This window comes from Macaca mulatta, chromosome 8 (genome assembly GCF_049350105.2).
Source record: "Macaca mulatta isolate MMU2019108-1 chromosome 8, T2T-MMU8v2.0, whole genome shotgun sequence".
Classification (NCBI taxonomy): domain Eukaryota; kingdom Metazoa; phylum Chordata; class Mammalia; order Primates; family Cercopithecidae; genus Macaca; species Macaca mulatta.
The window spans coordinates 151140517-151167720 of NC_133413.1; the positions used below are offsets into that span (position 1 = coordinate 151140517).

Consider the following 27204-nt stretch of genomic DNA (forward strand, 5'->3'; position numbering starts at 1 on the left):
ACACTTGAAAACAGAGAAGAGTGGGAATGAAACAAGATTTGTCATAAGATTTGAGAAAGGAAATCTGATATTTAAGGACATTATTCCTAGAATATGTGACAAACGCAAACCCAGATGAAAACAGAAAAATCTTTTAAACTGGGGCTCTAGAATAAATATAGATGAAAAAATATTTTCCTTCAGAATGTCTGGCCCCTCTGGCATACTCCAGTTAAGGGAAGAATTTAGACAATCAGCAAGTTAAAGTATGACTTCTATCAGAAACTCATGTGGACTAAATTTTTTATCAACCATCCATCATAATTTCTAATGTAAAAGAAAATTAGTATTTGTTTAATCTCCAGAATCAACAAGAGTTCCTAGAGCCCCTCAGATGTCACCAAACTCACAGAAACACAGGGCAGAAGAGTGATGAGGCATCCGCCTAAGTGAGGAGTGCTGCAAATAAAGCCACCCAGAGAACTGGCCATAACAGACCAAAGAATCCTGGTGTGCTGATGGAAAGAGCTGAGCTTCAAAAAACATGCTTTACACACCAGCACAACCATGTGTGCCACCAGACTGTCCAGATCCTTTCACACATGAGTGTATTTTCTCCATCTTGCAGAAAGAACCACATTAGGCAGCATTTGCCAAATGGCTCTTTCTCATGCCACTTGTTTTAAATCACTGTTGCCTGTTAAGAATATAGGCTTTGGATCCAGACTGTTTGGGTATGAACCCCATCTCTGTCAATTACTTGATGTGACCAACCTCTTATGCCCCAGTTTCCTCAACTACAGAATGGGGTTAACCAAAGTATACCAAAGTATCTACTTCCTTGGTTGTGAGAATGACACAGCTTCTCTTGGCTTCTGCATAAAGAACCACGGGTAGCATGTGCCCAGTATCAGGTACTGCTGCTGTTATAATTATTATAATCATATAATAATTATTATTATAATCACGTAATAATTATTTCTACCCAGAGAATACCATGGACAACACAGTGTGGAAATTAACTCAGTTTACAGTATATATACAGTCAATGCACCACATAACAACGTTCTGGTCAATGATGGTCCACATATACAATGGTGGTTCCATAAGATTTATATAATGGAGCTAAGAATTCCTGTTGCCGGGTATGCCATAGCCATCCTGAAGTTGTAATGCTCATGTTTGTGGTGAAGCTGCTGTAAAAAAAATCTACTGTGCTGCCAGTCTTATAAAAGTACAGCACATACAACTATGGACAGCACATAATACTGGATAATGACTATGTTACTGGTTTATGTATTTACTGTTTTTTTTTTTAAATAGAGTGTATTTTTACTTATTTTTTTTTAAAAAAGTTAATTGTAAAACAGTCTCGCGCAGGGCTTCTAGGCAGTATTCCAGAAGGCAGCACTGATCTCATAGGAGGTGACAGCTTCATGGGTTACTGCCCTTGAAGACCTCCCAGTGGGACAAGATGTGGAGGTAGAAGATGGTGATATAGATATTCCTGACCTTATGTAGGCTTAGGCTAGTGTGTATGTTTGTGTCTTACTTTTTAACAAAAATTTTAAAAAGTAAAAAATACAGAAAATCATTTTAAAACTAGAAAAAAGCTTACACAATAAGTATGTAAAAAAAGAAAATATTTTTGTACAGCTGTACAATATATTTAAAACTAATTGTTGTAGTCAAAAAAGCTGAAAAAAATCAGTTTATAAAATATAAAAGTTACAGTAAGCTAATATTTACTACTAAAGAAAAAGGTTTTAAAAATAAATTGAAGTATATGGTGTATACTTCATATATAGTATGTAAAGTGTTTATAGTCTACAGTAGTGCACAGTAATGTCGTAGATCTTCACATTCACCCTCCATTCACTCACTGACTCACCCACAGCAGCTTCCAATCCTGCAAGCACACTCATGGTAAGGGCTCTATACAGGTATACCATTTTTTATCTTTTATACTGTATTTTTACTGTGCCTTTTCTATGTTTACATATATTTAGAGATACAAATACCACTGTGTTACAATTCCCTGAATTATTCAGTATAATAATATGCTATACAGGTTTGTAGCTTAGGGGCAACAGGCTATATTGTATAGCCTAGGTGTATAGCAGGCTACAACCATCTTAGGTTTGTGTAAGAACAGTCTCTGATGTTTGCATAACAAAGAAATCAGGGAATTAGGTATTTCTCTGAATGTATCTGTTGTTAAGCAAAACATGACTGTACATATAATTTCAAGAAGTTAATTTCCTTGGTACTTGATGATAATCCTTTTTTTTTTTTTGAGACACAGTCTTGCTCTGTCACCCAGGGTGGAGTGCAGTTGTGCCATCTTGGCTCACTGCAACCTCTGCCTCCAGGGTTCAAGAGATTCTTGTGCCTCAGCCTCGCAAGTAGCTGGGATTACACGTGTGCACCACCATGCCTGGTTTATCTTTGTATTTTTAATAGAGACAGGGTTTCACCATGTGTCCCCTCGCCTCTAGTGAACAGCCCTCCCTAGCCTCCCAAAGTGCTGGGATTACAGGTGTGGGCCATGGTACCTGGCCTGATTATAATCTTTAATCATCATTATCTTTACAATAATGTTCTTGAATGATTTTTAAATCTGTCTCCTGTCCTATTCTTGGGGATATTTAATCATTATTATTTGTAATGTAACCCTTTCAATATGTAAGAAAGTTGTGATTCTGATGATCCATGAAAACTTCATCCTTTTCATAAAGAAGTCAATAGTTCTAAAACACCACTATGTTACCATTTTCCCTTAATGATGAATGTAACAGTTCCTTACCTCGGGTGCACCTGCTATTTTTAGTTGTAGCATTCCTTTTCTGTCCTTATCTTCACTGTTTGAATACTGAATGGTCTGCACTTGAGTGAAGTCAGCAAGATGTGTGGGCTATAAAAAGGAAAGGTAAAATCTTTAGACTACGGATAAAAAACTCATTTCACGGAGTCTGTAAATGTTCTGTGAAATCCTTGTTGTCCTGAAAACATCCTCCCTAAGACTGAAGGTCTGGGGAAAAAACCAGATTCTCCATGCTGCCCCAGGGGAGCAGCCATGAGACTGTCTCCTGCACTTCAAGGTCAGGTCCAGGTCTGCTCTCTGTGATGTGCTGAGGAGACCCATATGTGAGTCAGATGAGTGAGAGTGCAGTTACCACCGAGAGAGAACAGAAGATAAAGGAAGGAGGGAAGCTGAAGCAACCTTTGGCCTGACTCGTTTGCCAGCCTGGGAGGAAACATACGAAATTCTTAGAGAGAACATTCTGCTCCCATTCCCAAAGAAAGAGGATCTGGGATTACTCTCCATGCACCCTGGGCTACAGTAAGTTCTAAAACTTGCTGGAGTTCTGTAGCTAGGGAGACAGTAGGTATCTAAAGGGCCCTTCCCAATACAGAATAACCTCTTAAGACATGCCAGGAGAGTCTATGGTCATTTTCCTAAATAGTATAAACTTTTGCTTCTTTTTTTTTCTTTTCCTTCTATTACTGCTGCACAAATTAATAAACACTCTCCTTCTTAAAAAGAAAAAAAATAAAGTTGGGAGCAATGGCTCACATCTATAATCCCAGTACTTTGAGGGGCTGAGGTGGGATGATCCCTTGAGGCCAGGAGTTCAAGCAGCCTGGGCAAAATAGTGAGACCCTTTCTCTACCAGAAAAAAAAAAAAATTAGCTAGGCATGGTGGTCTGTGCCTGTAGACCCAGCTACTTAGGAGGCTGAGTCTGCACCAGTGCACTCTAGCTTGGACAACTCAGTGAGACCCTTCCTCAAAAAAATACATATAGAAGATACATGTATCTTCCACCCTTCTAGCATCTCATGAGGATGATCATTTTGCATGTGAAGATTTCTATACATTTCTTCAAAACAGTTTGCTTGCTTAAGGCCACTCTGACAGCTAATACCCCTTCTCATTTCATGGAGAACAGACGATGCCACTACAACTGAGTTGGAATTGTTCAAAAAAAGATTCACACTGAGCTGCCCTTCCCAGCAAAGCATCTTCCTGCACTGTTTGTAGGGACGTATGTTTTGCGGGGCTCCTGTCTTCCCCCAGGAGGCCACAGGCAGTACTCCATTCTCTGGGCCTAGGCTTCTCCACAGCATGTCCCACAGTCCCTCTGCATATTCTTCCCGCTTATCCTCTGGGACATCCTGCCCTTTTGGGGTTTCTTCCATCTCATTGGTCTCTCTTTCCCAGTTCTTTTTATTGGCTTCTCTCCTACTCAATCTATAAATGTGAAAGGGCTGCACAGCTCTGTGCTGGGTGGGCCCTGTTATTCCCCCTAGTTGTGCCATGGCAAACGAATACCATACAGTCCTGGCGCATTAAGTACCATCTCCAGCCCTGACATCTCCCTGGAACTCAGACTCACGCATCCAACTCCCTATGTCATATTACCACATGGGTGTCTGCGAGAGATTACTAACAACATAGTCAAAAGGGTACTCTCTCAAAACATGTTCTTCCTCCAGGCTTCCTGACTTCAATAAAAAGCATCACATTTGGCCGGGCGCAGTGGCTCACGCCTGTAATCCCAGCACTTTGGTAGGATGAGGCGAGCGGATCATGAGGTCGGGAGATTGAGACCATCCTGGTCAACACGGTGAAACCCCGTCTCTACTAAAAATACAAAAATTAGCTGGGCGTGGTGGCATGTGCCTGTAATCACAGCTACTCGGCAGGCTGAGGCAGGAGAAACACTTGAACCACGGAGTTGGAGACTGCAGTGAGCCGAGATCATGCCACTACACTCCAGCCTGGATAAAGCAAAACTGTGTCTCAAAAAAAATAAATTAAAAAAAAAAAAAAAAGGATCATATTCAACCAGATCCTGAGCCAAAAAATAAAAACAAAAATAAAGGCATTCTCACTGATTCTTCTCCCTTTCCCCATTATCCAATCTCTCCACAAGTCCCTGGCAACTTCAGCTCCAAACATCCAGAATCCATGTGTTTATTATTTCCCATCTTCACAGTTGTCACTATGGTCCAGGCCACCATATGATATTCTGCTTAGAGTCCTGCCATTTTTCCTAACTGGTTTCCCTTCATCCATGCTACAATATAATGTCCCTACCTGGAAGCCAGATCATATCACTCCCCTGCTTAAAAAGGTACAATACAAAGCATCATAACTTACATGATTTACACAGCATGACTTCTATCAGCAAACTGTCTACATGATTTGACCCCTGCCTGCCTCTCTGACCTAACTTACTGTTATGATCTTGTCTTGATGATATGTGCTCTAGTTTCGTTGGGGTAGAACCATTTCAGGGGTGGACTGTTTTTAGTTGACCAAATAATAAGGAATATGAAAGATAACCAAGGGTGCTAGATGTCACGTGAAGCATGGGTAATTCCTGCACAATAAAAAATTGTACTGTATCCTCAATGGCTTTCAAATATCCTGGTGTGTATTTATGTCAGTGCAAAATTTGACTCTAGAAACAAAGTCTGTTTAAAACCACAAAGTATGCTCTGCATTGAATTTTCCAGCAACGCAAGTTACGTGTAACGCAAGGGAATCCTATATTATGCTGTTTTTGAAGTTTTATTAAGAGTCGCTCACCGTTTTGGAGAATGACACCACCAAGGGTAAGACTTGCTATAGTTATTTTGGTCAGTGACACAATGCACCTGTATCAGTTTGCATCTGTAGCTACTGCATGCACGTATGTAACAGAAGATGTCAGAGGCTCCTTCCAACAGACTGAGAGCTGAACATCATTATGTTGGTGGTGACACATGAAATGAGGAATACTATCTCAATTAGTCCTTGTTATTGCTATCACATAATTTAAGAAAAAATTCGAAGGCATAGTAAGACATCTAGATTATGGAAATTACATTTTTTAAAATTGTTTTTCTGCCTCATTCTGGCATTATTCCCCAAGGTCAGCCACATTAATTTTCCCTATCACTTTCCTATCCCACTTGTATGGAGTGACTTCTGATTGCCCTCCCTCAAATTAAAAGTCATTACTAAGTGGGTGCATCTGACTATAGTGCCTTCCAATGTATTGTGCTGAACTTTTAGATACTGATAAAGAGATTTTAAAAAATTATTTGAGTAGGGGAATAACATGCTCTGTAATTTTAATTTCAGGATAGCAAAAGATAATTTAAAACATGTTATAAAGAGAACAGGGTTAACAGGGGCTGGCAGTGCCCACCTACTCTAAATCAAACACTCAGATACTCTCTCTCATACCACCCTACTATAGCCCTTTAGCACATCACATTATTTATATTGCTTATTTTCTTTCTTATATCCTATTTTATAACTAGAAGGAAAGCCCCATGAGGATGGGAGTATCATGTCCACCTTGTCCACCACCAGATTACACGGAAGCAGGGCCATGCCTGGCATGTAAGTGAATGAAGTATGAGAAGTTATTAGGTGCGAGACTGTGTTCCAAATATCAGAAATACGGCAGCAAACAATGATAACTTGAATCCAGACTTGAAACAAATATTGCACAAGTAAACCATTACAACTGTGATAAGGACTATAACAAAGCAATACACGGTGCTGTATAAAAATATCTAATTTTTTTTTTTTTTTTGAGACGGAGTCTCGCTGTGTCTCCCAGGCTGGAGTGCAGTGGCGTAATCTCGGCTCACTGCAAGCTCCGCCTCCCGGGTTCACGCCATTCTCCCGCCTCAGCCTCCCAAGTAGCTGAGACTACAGGCGCCCGCCACCACGCCCGGCTAGTTTTTTGTATTTTTAGTAGAGACGGGGTTTCACCATGCTAGCCAGGATAGTCTCGATCTCCTGACCTCGTGATCCACCCGCCTCGGCCTCCCAAAGTGCTGGGATTACAGGCTTGAGCCACCGCGCCCGGCCAAAAAATATCTAATTTACTGGGAAGGAGAGAAGGGAGGAAATAGAGCCTCAGAAAAAGTTTCACTGCAAAAAAGAGAATAAGACTTGGGCAACACAAGCTTAAGACCAGGTATATTACATAAAGGTACAACACTGCACCACCAGAATCTAGCCTACCACTTAGCACAAGGCAGCTGTACACAATATATATGCAAAATGACTAAGGTAACACTCAAGATAGGCATGTAAATGGTCATTACAAGGGCAAAAAGAGAGGGAAAGGGCACTTGAGGATGTGCTGTTCAATTGGTGGCAGGAAGCCACACACAGCTATGGAGTACCCAGTGGTATGTGGCTCCTCCAGGCTGAGATACGCTGGCAGGGTACAATGCATGCCAGATTTCAAAAACTTGGAATGATAAAAATAAGATAAAGTCTCGGGAATTCTTATACTGATTATATGTTGAAATAATGATATATTGGATATACTGGATCAAATAAAATATATTAAAATTAATTTCACCTGTCTTTTTACCTTTTTAAATGTGGTTACTAGAAAAATTTAAATTACCTATGAGGCTTGCATCATGCTGCTGTTAGACAGCACTGAGAAGTCAAGTAAAGTAGATAAGGACTCAGAAGTACCCAGTGGGTTTATCTACAGGAGGATCACTGTTATCCTTGGCAAGGCATTGGTGGATGGATGATGGTGGAATAATGGCAGTAGGCAGGAAAGGTCTGGTTGAAGCAGGTTGAAGAGATAGTGGGAAGAATTGTAGGCAATGCAGTTAGATAATCTGTCAAGAAGTTTTGCAATAAATGACAGGAGACCAGGGAGAGAGAGGGACACAGGGCTAAAAGAGGGCATTTTAGGACAAGAGAAACTATACATTTTTCTATGCTGACAGAAATGTCTGCTGCTACAGGAAAGAGTGGGCAGAATTGAAGAATTACCATGAACAGGTAAGATGGGATAGAAGCCATTACCTAGCAAAGGGTTGGTCTCATTCAGGAACATGAAGTTCACCCATGGGAGGCAGAAAAAAACGAGGAGGAGGAGGAGTATGGCAGGGAAATGTGAGAAGTGCAGTGTATGGAATCTTCTGGGGGATCTATCCTGATTGCTCCAATCTTGCTTTCTTCTACTTTATGTAACAAATACTTCTTATTTCATAGGCACAGAGGTCCTGATAAACTCAAATGGAAAACATATATATTTTCAAGGAACATTTACAAAAATCATACGCTTGGCCATAAAGAAGATCTTAACAAATGTGAAACAGTTAACATTTAAAAATCATATTACCTGCTTATAAGCCAATATGAAATTTTTGGCTCATAATATGCTCATAGAAATAAAAATGAGATAAAACCCCAGGGCTACTTGAAAATTAATATTCTTCTAAATAATGCTATAATGAAAAAGAGAAATAAAAATAAAATTTTTGTTGTTGTTTTTTTTTTGAGATGGAGTCTCGCTCTGTCATCCAGCCTGGAGAGAAGCAGTGAGTGCAGTCTCTGCTCACTGCAGCCTTCGCCTCGCACGTTCAAGCGATTCTCCTGCCTCAGTGTCCTGAAGTAGCTGGGACTATAGGCGCCACCACGCCTGGCTAATTTTTGTATTTTTAGTAGAGACGGGGTTTCACCATGTTGGCCAGGCTGGTCTCAGACTTCTGACCTCAAGTGATATGACTGCCTCGGCTTCCCAAAGTGCTGGGATTACAGGTGTGAGCCACTGTGCCTGGCCAAAGATAAAATTTCAAATACAGTGAAAAGAAGAATACCACATACCTAGAAAGGTAAGACACATTCAAAGTTGTGCAAGAAGAAAATGGCCTCCAATGTAAACAAGAATACATTTTAAAGATGCACTTAAAGGGAAGAGCACAATAAAAGGACAAAAATAATGAAGATACTATAAAAACATAATTAATGAAGAAAAATACTGAAATCAATGAAAATGAATAGTACTGCTGCAATAAATCACTAAACTTGTCCTTCAAAAATCAATTAGAGAACAGATATAGACCTTTACAAGTCTGAAAAAGAGCCAAATCAAAAGAGCTTAGGCATGAAACAGGAATATAGAGACAAAGTTACTGGAAAGATTTTAAGAGAACTATGAGAGGCAACTCTATGGCAGCGAGATGAAAATGTAGAGAAATGGATAATATGCTAAATTACCAAAGCTGACACAAGTGGAAAATCTGGATAGATCTATTACTATTAGGCCAGGCACAGTGGTTCACGCGTCATCTCAGCACTTTGGGAGAATGGGGTGGGCAGATTACTTGAGCCCACCAGCTTGGGCAACATGGCAAAACTCCCTCTCTACAAAAAAATACAAAAATTAGCCGGGTGTGATGGTGTGTACCTGTAGTCCCAGCTACTTGGGAGACTGAGGCAGGAGAACTGCTTGAGCCCAGGAGGCAGAGGTTGCAGTAACCCATGATCGTGTCACTGCATTCCAGCCTGGGTGACAAGGTGAGACCCTGTCTCAAAAAAGATCTATTACTATTGAAGTGATTAAAAAGATAAACACCTACCATTTAAAAAGGCATCATGTTGTTACATAGATCAATTCTACCTAATCTTTAAAAAACATGCAATTCCAATTTGAATTAAAATATTTCAGGCCATTAAAAACCACCAGAGAGAGGGAAGGCACCGAGAGTGGATGAAGGAAAGACACAGATGCTTGGCTGAAGGGGAGGAAGCTGGGAACCCTGCAAGAGGCTACGGTGCACCAAGACTCATTTCTGGCCCACAATTACCCTGGGGGAATGGGTGAGTGGAACTGGCAAGGAGCAACCTGCTGTCACTACGGGCCTCTTAAATCCCAGCATGGGGCCCCTCAACTACTACGGACACTTGAGGTCGCTGGGAGAGCTGCTTAGAGAAGTGGTAGGGATAGCAGCCAGCTGAGGTGGAGACCAGAGGGTTTGGTGCAGGAGCGTCTGTAGTGGAACACGGCCAGGGAAGCCCTGACTTGCTCTCATAAGAGACTTTAGTCCTAGGGGAACTGTTGGACCTGAACTCTGCAAGGTGAGCTTACCTATCAGAAGAGGGTTAGTCCGACCTGAGCACCCTTGGGCTTCTGGCTTCTCTTAGGGCCCCAGCCTGAACATGCCGGCTTGCAGGGTAGTCTTGGGTGCCCTGGGGGCCCACATCATAGCTCCTGCAGTGGCTGACCAGCAGAGGGCTCCAGCGGGGCAGCCCCCATTGCCACACACCAGCCCACCCGCTCCCTCCCTACACTGCAAATTCCTCTAGCCCACAGCAATCCCTAACAGAGTTTTGCTGGCACCTGTGTGTGTAGGCAGGTATTGCCTGCCATGCCTCACCAGTATATGTGTGCACGCAACCCCCAAACTTACCTATGCCTGATTGCCACCTCAGTTGGAGCCTTGGCAGGCACAGAGCAAAAGAGCCCTGTCCCCACTGCCAGCACCCCACGTTTATGTCAACATTACCCCAAGAGTGAAAGCAGGCACAGAGAACAGCAGATTCTCCTCTACCCTGAGCAAACGCCCATGCTTACAGCACACAGAGTGCACACACAGACCTGGACCTGCCAGCAACCCAACCCTGTGCTATCACCACCACCAGCACCAATGCTGCACAGTTGCCAACAGGCACCCCCCTACCCAAACCATGCTGCTACTGCCACTGTAGTGAATGCCCGAATGGAGACAGGAACCCCAGTACCCACTAGCAACCTGCCTGGCTGATGAGCGTGGACCCCACTGTGCTGCCACTACTGCTGGCACATGGGAACAAGGACGGATCCTATGCCACCACACTGTGAAATGCTTTGGCTGACACCACCCATTGGAGTGTAGTGACCAGTGGTCTGGGAGCACCCCCACCACCCTGCAAGCACAGTGGATTCCTAACCTCCGGGAGCCAGAGAACAAAGTTGGAGCCCAATACCAGTCTCCTAGAATTAGAGCACACAGTCCAGGAGTTGGGAGCTGCGCATTGGCCCTCCAAAATATTCCAAAAATGAAGCCAGTCAGCTGAGTCTACCTTACCACAATCAAACCCTCAAGGTCATCAAATAGGATAAACAAACAAAGAAACAAACAAAATCCAAAGGTCAGCAACTTCAAAGGTTGAAGAAACATCAGGCCACAGGATGGAAAGAACCACTGCAAGAACTCTAACAACTCAAAAAGCCAGAGTGCCTTCTTTTCTCTAAATGACCACACCACCTCTCGAGCAAGGGTTCTGAACTGGGCTAAGATGGCTGAAATGACAGAAATACACTTCAGAATATAGATAGGAATGAAGATCATTGACATGTAGGAGTACATTGAAACCCAATACAAGGAAGCTAAGAATCACAGTAAAACAATACGGGAGCTGAGAGAAAAAATAACCAGAATAGAAAAGAACATAATCAACCTGATGGACCTGAAAAGCACACCACAAAGATTTCATAATGCAACCATAAAGTATTAATAGCATAACAGACCAAGCTTAGGACAGAATTTCAGAGCTTGAAAACTGTCTTTCTAAAATAGGACAGTCAGAAAATAGAGCAAAAAGAATGAAAAGGAATGAAGAAAGCCTCTGTGAAATATGGGATTATGTAAAGAGACCAAATCTATGTCTCACTGGTGTCCTTGAAAGAGCTAGGCAGAGTGTAAGCAACTAAGAAAACATATATCAGGACATGATCCATGAAAACTTCCAACCTAGCGAGAGAGGTCAACATTCAAATTCAGGAAAGGCAGAGTAAGATATTCCAAGAGAAGATCATTCCCAAGACACATCATCATGAAATTCTTCAAGGTGAAAATGAAAGAAAAAATGTTAAAGGAAACTAGAAGGGCCAGGTCAGCTGCAAAGGAAGGCCCATCAGATAAACAGCAGACCTCTCAGTAGAAACTCTACAAGCCAGAAGAGACTGGGGGCCAACATTCAACATTCTGGAAGAAATTCCAACCCAAAATGTTGTAATTCCAGCCAAACTAGGCTTCATAAAGAAAGGAGATATAAGATCCTTTTCAGACAAGCAAATGCTGAAGAAATCTGTTACCATGAGACCTGCCTTACAAGAGCTCCTGAAAAGAGCACTAAATATGGAAAGGAAAGACCGTTACCAACCATTACAAAAACACACTGAAGTACACAGACCAGTGACACTATAAAGCAACCACACAAACAAGTCTGCCCAATAACCAGCTAATACCATGATGGCAGGATCAAATCCACACATATCAATACTAACCTTGAATGTTAATGGACTAAATGCCCCCATTAAAAGACACAGAACTGGATAAAGAACCAAGATTCATTGGTATGCTGTCTTCAAAATACCTATCTCACATGCAATGACACACACAGGCTCAAAATAAAGGAATGGAGAAAAATCTATCATTCAAATGGAAAGTAGAAAAAAACAGGGGTTACAATCTTAATTTCAGACAAAGCAGACTTTAAACCAACACAGATAAAAAAGACAAAGAAGGGCAGTACATAATGGTAAAGGGTTCAATTCAACAAGAAGACCTAACTATCCTAAATATATAAAAAACCAAACAGCAGCACTCATAATAATAAACCAAATTCTTAGAGACTTTCAAAGAGACTGAGACTCCTAGGCAATAATAGTGGGAGACTTCAACACCCCACTGACAATATTACGTAGATCACTGAGACAGGAAATTAACAAACATATTCATGATTTGAATTCAACATTGGATCAAATGGACCTGATAGACATCTACAGAACTCTCCACCCCAAAGCAATAAAATACGTATTCATCTCATCACCATATGGCACATACTCTAACATCAATTATATAATTGAACACGAAACACTGCTCAGCAAATGCAAAAGAACTGAAATCATAACAACCATTCTCTCAGAGCACAGCACAAATTAGAAATCAAGACTAAGAAATTTGCTCAAAACCACACCATTACGTGGAAATTGAATAACCTGCTCCCGAATGACTTTTGAGTAAATAATGACATTAAGGCAGAAATCAAGAAGTTCTTTGAAATGAATGAGAACCAAGACACAATGTACCAGAATCTCTGGGACACAGGTAAGGCAGTGTGAAGAGGTAAACTTGGAGTACTCAGCAAATGCAAAAGAACTGAAATCATAATAAACATTCTCTCAGAGCACAGCACAGCCAAATTAGAAATCAAGACTAAGAAATTTGCTCAAAACCACACAATTACACGGAGATTGAACAACCTGCTCCCAAATGACTTTTGGGTAAATAATAAAATTAAGGCAGAAATCAAGAAGTGACTTGAAATGAATGAGAACCAAGAGACAATGTACCAGAATCTCTGGGACACAGGTAAGGCAGTGTTAACAGGTAAATCTATAGCACTAAATGCTCACATCAAAAAGTTAGATCTCAGTTTAACAACATCACAAAAAAAGAACTAGAGAACCAAGAGCAAATCAAACCCAAAACTAGAAGAAGACAAGAACTAACCAAAATCAGGATGAACTGAAGGAGAGTGAGATGGGAAAAACCATTCCTGCCTGTTGCTAAACCAAAACGAGTCCAAGAGTTGTTTTTTTTTTAAAAAATTAACAAAATAGACTGCTACCTAGATTAATAGAGAAGACGTAAGTAAACACAACTAGAAATGATAAAGGGGATATTACCATCAATCCCACAGAAATACAAATAACTATCAGAGAATATCAGGAAGACCTCTAGGCACATAAACTAGAAAATCTAGAAGCTATGGATAAATTCCTGGACATATAAACCCTCCCAAGACTGAGCCAGGAAGAAACTGAATCCCTGAACAGATCAATAATGAGCTGTGAAGTCGAATCAATAATAAATAGCCTACCAACCCAGTAAAGCCCAGCACCACATGGATTCACAGCTGAATTCTAAAGATGAGCTGGTACCATTCTTACCAAAACTATTCCAATAAACCGAAAAGGAGGGACTCCTCTATAACTCATTCTATGAGGCCAGAATTATTCTGATACCAAAACCTGGCAGAGACACAACAAAAATAGAAAACGTCAGGCCAACATCACTGATGAACATAGATGCAAAAATCCTCAACAAAATACTAGCAAACCAAACCTAGCAGTGGCACATCAAAAAGCTAATCCACCATGATCAAGTAGGCTTTATTTCTGGGATGCAAGGTTGGGTCAACATACACAAATCAATAAATGTGATTCATCACATAAACAGAACTAAAAACAAAAACCACAGGATCATCTTGACTGATGCAGAAAAGGTTTTCAACAAAATTAAACATCCCTTCATGTTAAAATACCTCAATGAACTAGGCATTGAAGGAACGTACCTGACAATAATACATAAAATAATAAGACAGTGTGGCAATTCCTCAACACCTAAAAACAGAAGTATCATTCAACCCAGCAATCTCATTACTGGGTATATACCCAAAGGAATATACATTGTTCTTTTATAAAGACACATATATATGTATATTCAATGCAGCATTATTTACAAAAGCCAAGACACGGAATCAACCCAAATGCCCATCAATGGTAGACTGGATAAAGAAAATGTGGTACATGCACACCATGGAATATTATGCAGCCAAAAAAAAAAAAAAAAAAAGAATGAGATCATGTCCTTTGCAGGAACATGGATGGACCTGGAGGCCATTATCTTTAGCAAAATAACACAGGAATAGAAAACTAAATACTGCATCTTTTAGCTCCCACTTATAAGGGAAGCTAAAAGATGAGAACACAAGGACACACAGAGGGCACAACAGACACTGGGGCCTACCAGAGGGTGGAGGCTAAGAGGAGGGAGGGGATTGGGAAAAATAACTCATCGGTACTAGGATTAATACCTGGGTTTGGACAAAATAATCTGCACGATAAACTGTGTGACACGAGGTTACCTATATAACAAACCTGCACATGAACCCCTGAGCTTAAAAAGTTTAAAAAAAAATCACCAAAAGATTCCAATTCACCTAATGAAATTAATATAACTGTAACACCATGTCTTACAAAGCTAACATAAAAAAGTCTAGATTAATCTCACAAATAGTTGTAAAAATTCTACAAATATAACTCAATATTTTACAAGAATATTGTATATTATTAATTGGCTCAATATTACCATAACTATTAATATAATCTACTATAATAATAAATTAAAAGAGAAAAAAAGGATCATATCAATAGACGCTAAAAGGGTCTTCGATTAAATTCAGGAGCTACTCATGAAGAAAACTCTAAGCAAAAGATCAAAATATTAAAGACATGTTATTAAAACTCAACAACAAAAACAATCCCAAATAATGACACACTTTTTTTTTTTTTTTTTTTTTTTTTGAGACGGAGTCTCGCTGTGTCTCCCAGGCTGGAGTGCAGTGGCGTGATCTCGGCTCACTGCAAGCTCCGCCTCCCAGGTTCACGCCATTCTCCCGCCTCAGCCTCCCAAGTAGCTGAGACTACAGGCGCCCGCCACCACGCCCGGCTAGTTTTTTTTTTTTTGTATTTTTAGTAGAGACGGGGTTTCACCATGTTAGCCAGGATAGTCTCGATCTCCTGACCTCGTGATCCACCCGCCTCGGCCTCCCAAAGTGCTGGGATTACAGGCTTGAGCCACCGCGCCCGGCCAATGACACACTTTTAATTGATAAATTAAAATCTAAAACAAAATAGGAATATTGTCTACTTCCCTGTTATTAAACATGATCTTTGAGCTCCTTGTGACTAAGGAAAAAATTGTGTAAGGTGAAAGGTAAAATTATTCTTTTGTTGATTATATTATTATATACTTATAAAATCCAAAACTCTAATAAAAAACCTATTTAATTAATAATAAGGTTGCAGACTATATGACATACAATCACCAAGAATATCCTTCTATGCTCACAATATAAATTTTAAATTGTAAGTGGCAAAAAAACACCCAAAAAGTCATTCAAAATAAGGCCCTAAACTGTGAAATACTTATGAATTTGTTTAATATGGAAAACCTATATGAAAAAGATTGAGATCTTATTGAAGGGTATAAAAGAAGTCCTGAAACATAGTATCAAACAAACCTCACTTTCACAAAATTTCACAAAAATGTATTCTGTTTTCCTCTGTGAATATCCAGCTGACACAGCAGCATTTAATGAGATTTAATCAGTGATGGTAGAAGTCAGGACAGTGGTCATCCTTAGGGTGTGGGACAAAGCAGGCTGGTCTGTTTAAAGTCAACAGCCAACACAAGATTTGGGGGAAAAAAATCATAAAAAAAGATAACAGGAAAACACACTGACTTCCCTGATGTGTGAAGAGATTTACTAATTTAAAAGGACAATTGTGTTGGTAAAAAAGGCAAAGTATATGATATGAGCAGTTAATTCACAGAGGTGAGAAGAGAAATGGCCAAGACACGAAAACACGTTTAAAGTTAGTAGGTCCTTGCTTTACATCTAAGTGAGCAAAAAAGTTACAAGAAAAACTTTACACCTATTAAAATGGAAAAATTAAAAGAGCTATTAGAACTGCTATCCAATGAGTGTGAAAATAGTACTCCCATATACTGCCAGTGACAATATGAGGTTTTCTAGCTTTTCTGAAAAAGCAATCCAACAGCTTCTTTTAAAATTACAACTATTTGAATGAACCCTGCACTTCCATCCTCGGACATCTCTTCCATAAGGAGAAAAAGCAGCAGCACATAGATACATATAAACGAGTATTTATTATGTCATTGTCTTGGGGCAGAAATCTAAAAGCAAAGTAATTGCCCTTCACAGAATCCCAACTGGCCCCCAGAGAGGAAGGGGCAAAGAAAGGGGGGGGGGGTTTGAAAAATTTCTACCAGGTTCACAGAGTGAAATAACCAAGTAGGACAGTGTGCCTGATGATGACCCCCTTTCTGAATAACAAAACAGGAATATGGGGGAAAACATAGAAGATTACTAAGTCACTTACATGTTAAGCATGGGCAGGGGGTGGGGGGTTACAGAGAAGGCTGAAGAGAAAAGAAGAGAGAAATGGTAGAGGCAGGAGGTGAGCAGAGTGAGAATGGAAACCAGAGTACACTTGGAAAAAAGCAGGTGAGACATGGTTTGGCACAATTATATATGTATAGAAAATTATATGTACAGGTCAAGGTATGAATAAATTAAGTAAAAAGTTCAAATCACTAAACTATGTAAGTGGAAAAGAACTGTTACTAGTGCAAGGCCTGAGAACCCCCTAGAATCATGTTCCTTGAACACTCATCTAAATGGGAGTATGCCCTTCTCAGTACGCCCACCCTTACACTGTTCTACTTTTCATCTCAGTACTTATTGTTGTATGACACAGATGTATTCCATATTTATTTTGTGTACTCGACTATAAGCTATATAAGACAAAGGACTTCTCTCTGTTTTGCTCCTTATTGTATCTCAAACCTCTAGACTGCCTGGCACCAAGCAGGTTCTCAGTAATACTTGTTGGAAGAATGAGAAGGATCACACAGGAAATGGTCAGCCCTTCTGCTAGGAAAGTAACAAAAGAAGTGAGGTCTGGGGTAGAAGTGTGAGTTTCCATCTGATGGACATTTTTTCCTCAAGGTAAATAAGGCTAATAAGGCTTTCAAGAGAATTGTGAATGTATAATATTTTTTTCCTGGAAATAACCTGAAAAGGCTGTTTCAGAGGATAAGATGTCAGTACAAATATACCCAAATCATATACAGAACTTAATTTTAAAAATTAGCATTTAAAACTTCTCCAGATAAACAGTAACAACCCCATTCAGGTCTCACTAACACATGTAAGATTTGTATGATTCCTTTCCTTCCAAAACTAAGTAATTCCGAGGTATTTCAACAGCGTCTAGACTTTATCTTACTTGTGCTCCACTCTGTTGAATAATAAATGCAGTGCAATAGGAAAATTTAATTGTAAAATGATCTTTTCCAAAAGAATGCCCCATTTCCTTAATTTGATTCTTCTTTGTCTAAAGCCAAGTTCCCGAAAGGTCAGAGCAGACTTACTTACATTGCAGCCCTTGTCCGTTAGGTAACTGATCCCTTCTTCTGGGCCGATTGCCAATTCCACTGAAATAATCCAGCTTGACTTTTGAAGGTGAAGCAAGTGAGAACAGAGGTGGCAGAAGGAAAAAAGAAATACTTTAGATAAAGAGCCGTGGATATGTTAAAGGACCAAAGCAGGGGCTGGTTTGGTTTGCTATTAATCTATCTAACCAAATAAGATAAAATATTTAAGTATCTATAATTGACCCAGGATCTGTTAAGCCTATACAAAGATGTACTGTGCTTATTTCAACATGCCTGATGCCAAGAGTTTCTCTGGGATGATTATCTAAATAGGTAAACTAGCCCTTAGATAACAATTAACAAATCACAGGGATAAAATTTTAAAAATCTAATTATGAAAATAGGCATGCTGTTTTTAAAAAGGTGATTTTATTCTCACATTATTTTCTTTTTCTATTTTTCACATGGTAAAATGACAAAATATCATTTCATTGAAAAAATGGGACAAGTTAGCATTTTTTTCATCAGAAATTTAGATATACAGTAAGAGATAAGAAAAAGTAAAATCAAACTAGCCCACTATTTCCCACATTTCCATACTTACACCAAGAGCACACTTGAAGCATTCCTTATCAAATCTGTAGACTGGAGACAGGATCTCAAAGAATTTCAGAATACTTTCTTCTCTATTAAGGTTGGCGAATTGTCTAAATGTTTGTTGGATCAGTTTTCTTAGTGTTTTGGCCTGCATGACAAAATTACCAAAAATCTTGAAAAACTCAGCAATGAGTAAAGACCAAAACAACAATAGTAAGATTTCTCTCCTACCAACTACATACTAACACCTACAATCATATTACTGCCAAAAAGTATACTTGTCAAATAACCATAAATGTATTTATCAGAGCTTTATTTCTTTTAATTGTGGCAAAATGCATATAACACAAAATTTACCATTTTAACCATTTTTACCTGTAAAGTTCATGTACAGAGTTTTATTTCTTAAACAGAAGTTTGTCCTATATGTGCACATGACTCAGAAAAGACCAGGCAAAAGGTATAAAGGTACTCGCACATTCCACTGTTAGGAGGGAAAAAACTATATCTTTCTGAAGGACAGCACAAATCAAAAACTTTTAAAAAACCACAATGCTTGATCCAGAAAATAAAATTCCAGAACATTATTTTTGAGATACATGCAAAGATTCAGGAACAAAGAGATTCACTGCAGAACTGTTTACAGTAATATAGAGCCTGGTTACGTAAATTATGGTGTATCTATCTTCTCAACCAATATTCTATGCAGCCTCAAGAACTGTTTTGGAGAACTAATTTACTGGCATTAAAACTCATATCACATTGTTACATGAAAAAAGATGACAAAAAAGTCAGCGTAGAGTACAGATGCCTTTAAAAGGCAAGAGCACACGTGTGGGTCCTGGTGAGCACACAGCAATGTATCCACGAATGACTTAGAGCAACGATGCTTTCGCTTTTATCGTGAAGTAAGATGATAGGTGGTCTTCTGGTCCTTTTTTGCTTATTTGAGTTTTCTACTTATACACATGGAAATCTGCATAGTGGAGGAAAATGCTTTCCAAGCAGCAAGCCCCTAGTCCTTGGTGTGTGAAGCAGCCTGAGGAGGCCATGGATAAAGGGAACATGATGAGGTGTAAGGAAGAGGGGCAAGAGAATGCAGGTCATGGTAACAACTTGACTTTGACCCCGAGGAGTTGCCAAGTCCTCAGGAGACTTTGAGCAGAGGAGTGACATTATCTGACTTAGGTTTTTTTTTTTTGGATATAGGGTCTCACTCTGTCCCCCAGACTGGAGTGCAGTGGCGTGATCTCGGCTCACTGCAACCTCTGCCTCCCAGGCTCAAGCGATTCTCCTACCCCAGCCTCCTTGAGTAGCTGGGATTACAGGTATGCACCACCACACCCGGCTAATTTTTTATTTTTAGTAGAGACAGGGTTTCATCCGGTTGGTAAGGCTGGTCTTGAACTCCTGACCCCAAGTGATCCACCTGCCTTGGCCTCCCAAAGTGCTGGGATTACAGGCATGAGCCACCGCGCCCGGCCTGAATGAGGTTTTAACAGGGATACTCTGGCCACTGTGTTATGAACAGTATGAAAGGAGCAGGAGAAACCAAGTCGGAGCAGCCCAAATAATACAGGCAGGAGGAGACAGTTGGCACAAGTACAGAACCAGAAAGAGGGTGAGAAGTAGTCAGATCCTAGCTTTCTTTTTTTTTTTTTTTTTTTTTAAGAGTAACTAGACTCCAATGGATTTATTTTAAACACAGAACCAACAGGATATGCTGATAGTTAATAGCTGCCATTAAACTGAAATGACAAAAATTGTGAGAGGAACGGGTTGGTGGGTGAAGGTCAGAAAGAATGCCAGAAGAATACAAGAAATCTAAGTGGAGCTGTCAAGCACGCCAGTAAGGGCCCAGTGGAGTTCGAGGGGAGGTCCTGGCTGGCCTAGCAGACAGGGAAGATGGATTAGGTAACCTGCTAATCTCAGTGGGTCAGGGAGATGGGGAGCAGTCAGGGGTCCAGGTTGAAGTGTGGCTGCTAAGTCAGGTACACGGTGAACTAGGAGGGCATGGCGTACTTTGGTGGGTCATGGAGGTGACAGCCTGTCTGTAGTGGCTTGAAGGTCCTAGTGGGATCCAAGGATTACTGGATCTGGGATACTACAGAAAGCGAGCTGGAAAGACAGGAGCTGTGGTCAGAGAAGGATACACACAATTAGGGAGGGGGTTCGATTACTGGAAATGAGTAAGACCAGAGTGAGAGGCTGAGGTAAGGTAGTGGACAAGATTCCTGAAGACAGGAATTCAATGAGCCAAGAGAGTGGGACATGGGAGGATTACCTAAGGCATGTGACTTTTATTTTAAAAAGTTCGCTCTGCTCTTGCACACAGAGGGTTGGGGGAGTGTGCAGGAGTGAAAGCAGAAAGACCACTCAGGTCACTGTAACAGACCAAGAAGAACCACTAGTGGCATGGACCCCAACGTAGTGGTGAACGAGAGAAAAGGGCACTTCTGGGACATTTGGATATTATATGCAAGACAACCAGAAAGTGAAGAATACAGGAAAACTAGAGTTTTAGATAGAACAAATAGGCAAACATAAGAGGCAGGCGTGGTAAAAAAAATAAAGTCATGTTAATCCTGTACACGTGTTTGATCGTAAAGTCTTCCAACATGAACCATCAAGGAGACATTTGGATATAAGTTTGGAGCTCAGGAGAGGGCAGCACTGTTGGTAGAAATTTCAGAGCGACCAACTGAAGTATTTAAATACACAGGACGGATGTCACCTGCAAATAAAATGAAGACAAAAGAGAAGGCCAAAGCCAAGTAAGCTGACCAACAGTTGGTTTTAACCAGGGCTGAGGTTTTGACAGGTGAGTATGACAGAGTGGAATAAGAGAATTATAGCTGTTTTGAAAAGGATTAACGACAGCTTCACAGAACTTAAACTGAAGAGCAATAAAATGGGTTCAAGGTTAGCAAGGCTTGACTATAAAATGTATCACACAGAGAGTAAGTTGGTCAGCCTCAGGTGCTCTATAAACAAAAGTCTGAGAAGCATATTTTTGGTTTGACTCCAGGCTTTCCAAACATTCTCTGCTTATGATCACTTATGTAGGACAGACTCTACAGCAGAGCATGCAGATTGGACATGGAGATTTGAGTACTGCTTGTAGCTACCTATGAGATGTTTTTCTCCTTATAAACTAACAATATAGTAGCCTGGGAGTTTGCTGAATATAAAGCAGTCTCTAAGAAGCAGGCCCGCTACACTTTGGACCCAGAACAAATCCACTAAGGAAATTCTAGTCTGTGCTTGGCACTTGGCATACACTGCATAATCAGAACAGGTATTCAATAAATTCAGAGTGCAGCTGGAAAAAGAGCATTCTGGTCTTCATTCATGGCTACAGGAGGAACAGTATAATTCTGTGCATATAGTGCTATTAGGCACTGATTAAAACACACACACACCCCCCAAAAAAATGATGCCAGAAAAGACATCTGTAGGCCCTTCTGTGAAAATAAACAAAGTCTTCACAATGACCCTTGCAAGGAAGATACTATTTTTCATATATTACTGAGCAAACAGAGACTCTGAAACATTAGGTACCAACCAATGACGGGGTAGAAGAATCGTGATTCTAATCCAGAACTGCTTGATTTCTTTTTACTTGCTATGTGACCAATTCAAACACCTCCTTTTCTAAGATGCTCTGCTTGATAGAAGAAACCAGGAACAAACAACCACCACATCCCTATGGGTCTCATACTGTTTTGAATGTATTTTTAGACATGGCACTTATGTAAGATCCACATTGGTGAGAAGGGAGCATGCGCTGCCTTGTTACCCCAAAGAAAAGAGTGTAGCCCGCAGCTAAAACTCGATGTTGTGCTTTACAACGAATAATTATATGTCTCTGCCATAACAACTTGGATTCTGGCAAACTCTCAGATAATATGAATGAATAAAATCTGGTTCTATCCTGTGATAAATTAGATTTCACTTTCTAGTAAGTAAGTGGGAAGATAGTTCAGACTTCTTTAGTTTCAAACTTCTATCACAGAACATGCTGCCTCAATGTACAAATGCTCTGAGTGTAAGAAATGTCTCCTATCTACAAGTATTAATAGAAAATAAGTCCAGTAAAAGCCCTGGAATATCATAAATCTCTTTAAGTGTATGATACAATAAATTGGAATATGGTAGCGGTTGCAAGGAACAGTTGTCAACTGAGCACAGGGACCAGAACACAATGACAAAACATTTCTATTAACATTAACCAAATGTTGGTATATTCATTCATGACTCTAAGAGGAATATTTCAACTCAGGTAAATACTGAGATGCATTGATCAAAAACTATATAAAATAGATCCAGAAAAAAAGTCAATTCTCTGCTTTGGAACTAATTCTCAACCAGCTGCTGGTTTATATACAAACTATTGGCAATAATATTATATACTGACATCTGCTCATTTGTTCAATGCTTTTTAAAATTAACCTAAAATATTCTATGAAGCCGAGGAAATGGAATCTGCTCTTGAGCTTCAAATGCTCATATATATATGTATACATACTTGCCTACCTGACAGTTCCACAGGCATCTAAAACCTACCACTAAGAGCACTGAGATTCCAGCTGTGGTGGCTTATTGGCCCTACCTAATTGGACCCTAACATATACTACATCTGACTTAGTTCCAACTCTATCACTCTGAACTTACTCTTTCCTATACCCCTTCCCTTTGACCTCCATAGTCTCAAGGCACTTCTATTTCACCACTCACACAGCTGAATGCATCATTGGCAGTCTCACCCAATTCAGATTCTGCTTCAATATTCTGTCTCTTGACTAGTAGCAGTAGAGAGCACTTATGTGTACGGGGCAGAAATCTGAGGCCAGGCCCTGTACTTTCTTCTTCCTCCTCTCACATTAGACCAGTAGCTAAGTCCTGTTCGACTTTACACCCATAACATTCTTCAAATGTAACCCAACAACTCTCTACCCTCTGTCTCCTTTAAATTCAAGCCTTCCTTGTTTCTCTTGGCAACAGCATCTCCTGATGACTAAGAAACTTAAAAGAAGTTGTGTGTTGTTCTTCTACGACAGGGATTGAAGCCATCAACCCTATGCTAAATAAAGTGAGTCAATTTGGTTTGGTCCTCATTTTCTCATCCCAAACTCTTAGACATGCAATGTGTGTGGTGGTAAAGAACTCAACTGCTCTCTCCGATAATTTAACCTGCTGGAAAATTTGCAAGTAACTGGGGCAAATGTGTTTGAAAGTAATAACTATGCAATGTTAAGAGACAGACAGTCTGGACTCTAATTTTACTGTATTTGTCTCATTCAGCTGAATGTGGGAAAACGTGCTGCTTTTTCTGTAGGCAGTGTTACCTTGCTAATCCTACACATTAACAAGCTGGGAACCAAGAAGTGAGAGCAACATACAACACAACAAACCAATAAAGCTCAAGCAACTGGAGAAAGGAAAACGATATCATTCATAGTTAGTTTCCTATGGACACAGAAACAACTCTCTCGTTCTCCGCCAACAAAAATTGTTGGCACTTTTGGCAGGAATATACCCAAGTTCTTATGGTCTGTACTTAAATGTGACTGCCAAGGAGGACTATGAGTTCTAAACCTATAGCGTTCAGTGCTGGACAGAAACTAGAAAATCTTTGCTGTCTGAAAGAAACTCCAAAATTAGTTTTTATGAGAAGGATATCTTAGAACGCATTAGTTCCTTCCTAATTACTCAGTGAGGAAAAAAATTCCACAAAATCTAACTGCATAGAATCTCTGGATATTAATCAATACACTTGCAGAACCTGTATAAGTAAACAAGACTGTTCTGCATTTCATTTCAAGTTTCAACACATGCTTGTGTTACCTGGATTTTGGAAACAAGGCATCTATCTATGCACACTAGTTTATTTTAAACCAATTTATGTATAATGATAAATTTACTAAGAATGTGATACGTTTTCAAAATGAAGTGGTATTACTAGGATGAAACATAAGAAACTGCTGCTATTCATCCATGTTGAGCTATAAAAATAATTTCCTATTAGTCAACCTAATGATTATCAGATGCTGATAGATTCCTAGGGCTTCCCAGATGCCAAGGGTGTAAGGCAATGCCAAGGAAAATCTGCAATAAGGGAGTTTTTAAGGAATAACTTATCAACCCAAACACCAAATGCTAAGTGCATGAAGAGAGCTTCTTCTTACTCCTATCTACAGGGCCCACATCAGATGATAAGATCTGTAAGCAGGAGCCAGGTTTCACTCCCTCCCAGCATCCCCAACTCAGGTCCTGGCACACCGTAGATACCAGGAATTCACTGCTGAATACCGTACCAAGCTACGCATTTCTGTGCTTGGCGAAAATGTTAAGCTTAAAATAGTCACCTGCTCATCCTAGAAATGAAAATAATGACTATTTTCTCCAAGAATAAAATCATGTGTTCCTGGTAGTATTCTAGGAAACCACATTATTACTTGAGAATCAGATACTAAAAAAACTGATAACTATTGATCTCTTAACATTTCTAATTCTGAAATTAGGTTTCTACTGTGAATTACATTGCAATAAATTAAAATTTGCCTATTTTGACTTGCTGCCTAATTTAAGCTCAGAGTAGAGCTGCAATGCCAGAATGGGAAGCACCCTTGGTACCCACTGGTAGGACAACATTCGCTGAACTACAGAAGTGATTCCAATTTCACTAGTTTGTCCACTGATGTCCTTTCACTGCTCCACATTCCACACTGCATTTACATATCTTGTCTCCTCAGCCTCCTCCAGCTGTTACAGCTTCTGGGTCTTATCTTTCATGACATTGATATTTTTCAAGAGTAATCATCAGAATTCTGTAGAATGTCCCTTAATTTGGGTTTGACAGTTTTACTGGTACAGTGATTTTTCAAATGTGTCTTTAAAACTACTAACATCAATGAGATAGAAATTAAAATACTTGCAAATTATTCTTAGTAATTGAGGCACATATATCCCAGATTCCATTTTTGGCATAAAACACAGCTAATCCAAGTTTCACTAAAGATAATAAAGCAATCTTTCAACAATTCAATGTGAATGTTATTATAAATAATCCTCTACAAATATAAATAGAAAGGGGAAAAAAGCAGATAAAACAAAATAATTACCGGGGAAACAAATGTAGCCTGTGTATGGAAAAGCCAATGTTAACTGACCTAGCCATTCTATAGAGCTATTTCAGAAGAAACATGAAACTGGTGTGAATTTCTAGTTAGCTGAAGTTTCACTGGCAGTAGCTTTGAAGAAGGAACTATCTAGACACCATCTAATTTGTATTATAGTTGTTACCCCCATGGGCATATATTGGTACCATATTCCATAGAAGTTTCATGGCAATCAGTACAATGTTCAAAGAATTTATGTCAAATGTGAAAAAAATCTTGGGCTAAGGATATGAATTTCTAAGCCAAATACACATTTTTGGGTACACAAAATTACACTGATTCCCTTATTAAAAAGGGCATGTAAGAAACCAGTTCTAAGAACCTTATTTATGAGCCACTCCATGAATCTGATGAATCCCTAGCTAACAGTAGCTAAAAATTAATTCTATTTACATCAAAATCAGCAACAATTGAATTGCTCAAAAAGCACATCTGTTATTTTTCTGGCCTGGGTGTGATGGCTCACATTTGCAGTCCCAGCACTCTGGGAGGTGGAGATGGGTGGCTTAAGCTCAGGACTTCGAGACTGGCCAGGGCAACATGGTAAAACCATGTTTCTACAGAAAAAAAAAAAAAAATTAGCTGGGCATGGTGATCCATGCCTGTAATCCCAGCTACTCAGGTGGCTGAGGCAGGAGAATTGCTTGAACCTGAGTGGCTGAGGCTGCAGCGGGCCAAGATCGTGCCATTGCACTCCAGCCTGGGCAATGGAGTGAGACCCTGTCTCTTTAAAAAAAAAAAAAAGTTTTCTCAAGTCCCCCTAGTCATCCTTCCCTCCCATTCTTACAGAAGCCATTCCATCCAGGCCCTGATCACTGCACATCTCATCTTCCTTAATCACCTCTCAACTCTTTTCAGTTCTGGTCTTTTTGCTTTCAATCTGTGCTCCATGTTGCTGTCGGTTTTATATTCTAAAATCCAAAAAGAGATCATACTGCACACTCCACACACCCTGCAGTGAGTCCCCAATCCCCCTCAACTCCTATCTGAGCATTTAAACCCACATCAAGTGACAGCCCACAATCATCACATATTGACTCTACTCAGCCAAAACCCCGTCCTGTCTGACCTCTGTTTCCTAGAGAGCCTAGAAACAGAGAGGGCTCACTGTTTCTAGGGTGTTAGCCCTCTCTGGCTATCAGGGCTCACTGTTTCTAGGAAGTGAGCCCTCTCTGGCTACCAGGAGTCACCTGATAGCTAGACACAGCTCAAGATGGCAGAAAAAAAAAGCACCTGGGAGTCAGCAGCAAAGGCCAGGGCAATGGAAGCCTAAAGGAGAGCCTGGAAACATATTCTAAGATACCTGCACAAATCCCCTGCAGAGGAGGCGTTTTCTTTAGGAGGGTTAGGATGGAGAGCAGTAGAGAAGGCATACCCAAGGAAAGAAACTTTCTAGCTTTTCAATTCTACTATCTTCTACAGAGTCTTACTTAATCCTGTCTTCACGCCTTTTGTTCACATTGTACTCAGTGTCCAGAAAGGGTCTCCCTTGATTTTACTCATCATATTGCTGTTATTCATTCATTAAGTAGGATTTACCAAAAGTTACTACATGCCAGGCACTATGTCAAACAAAGGGTGTAGAGTGGAGATGGCAACAGATATTGTTTTTGC

General features: G+C 40.0%; 1 protein-coding gene across 48 annotated transcripts in view; it reads right to left on the bottom strand.

Moving 5' to 3' along the window:
* The window catches only part of PTK2 (protein tyrosine kinase 2), a 357319-nt gene that overhangs the window by 156342 nt on the left and 173773 nt on the right, over positions 1 to 27204 (bottom strand). For all 48 annotated transcript variants that reach the window (XR_013397442.1, XR_013397443.1, XM_077944113.1 and 45 more), the window contains 3 exons: positions 18417 to 18557; positions 17814 to 17891; positions 2786 to 2893 (listed from right to left, as the gene is read on the bottom strand). Coding sequence is in view for 46 of the 48 variants with exons in the window: in XM_077944113.1 (XP_077800239.1) it covers positions 2786 to 2893; positions 17814 to 17891; positions 18417 to 18557 (327 nt within the window). In the remaining 2 variants the exon portion in view is untranslated. The remainder of the gene's footprint in view (positions 1 to 2785; positions 2894 to 17813; positions 17892 to 18416; positions 18558 to 27204) is intronic.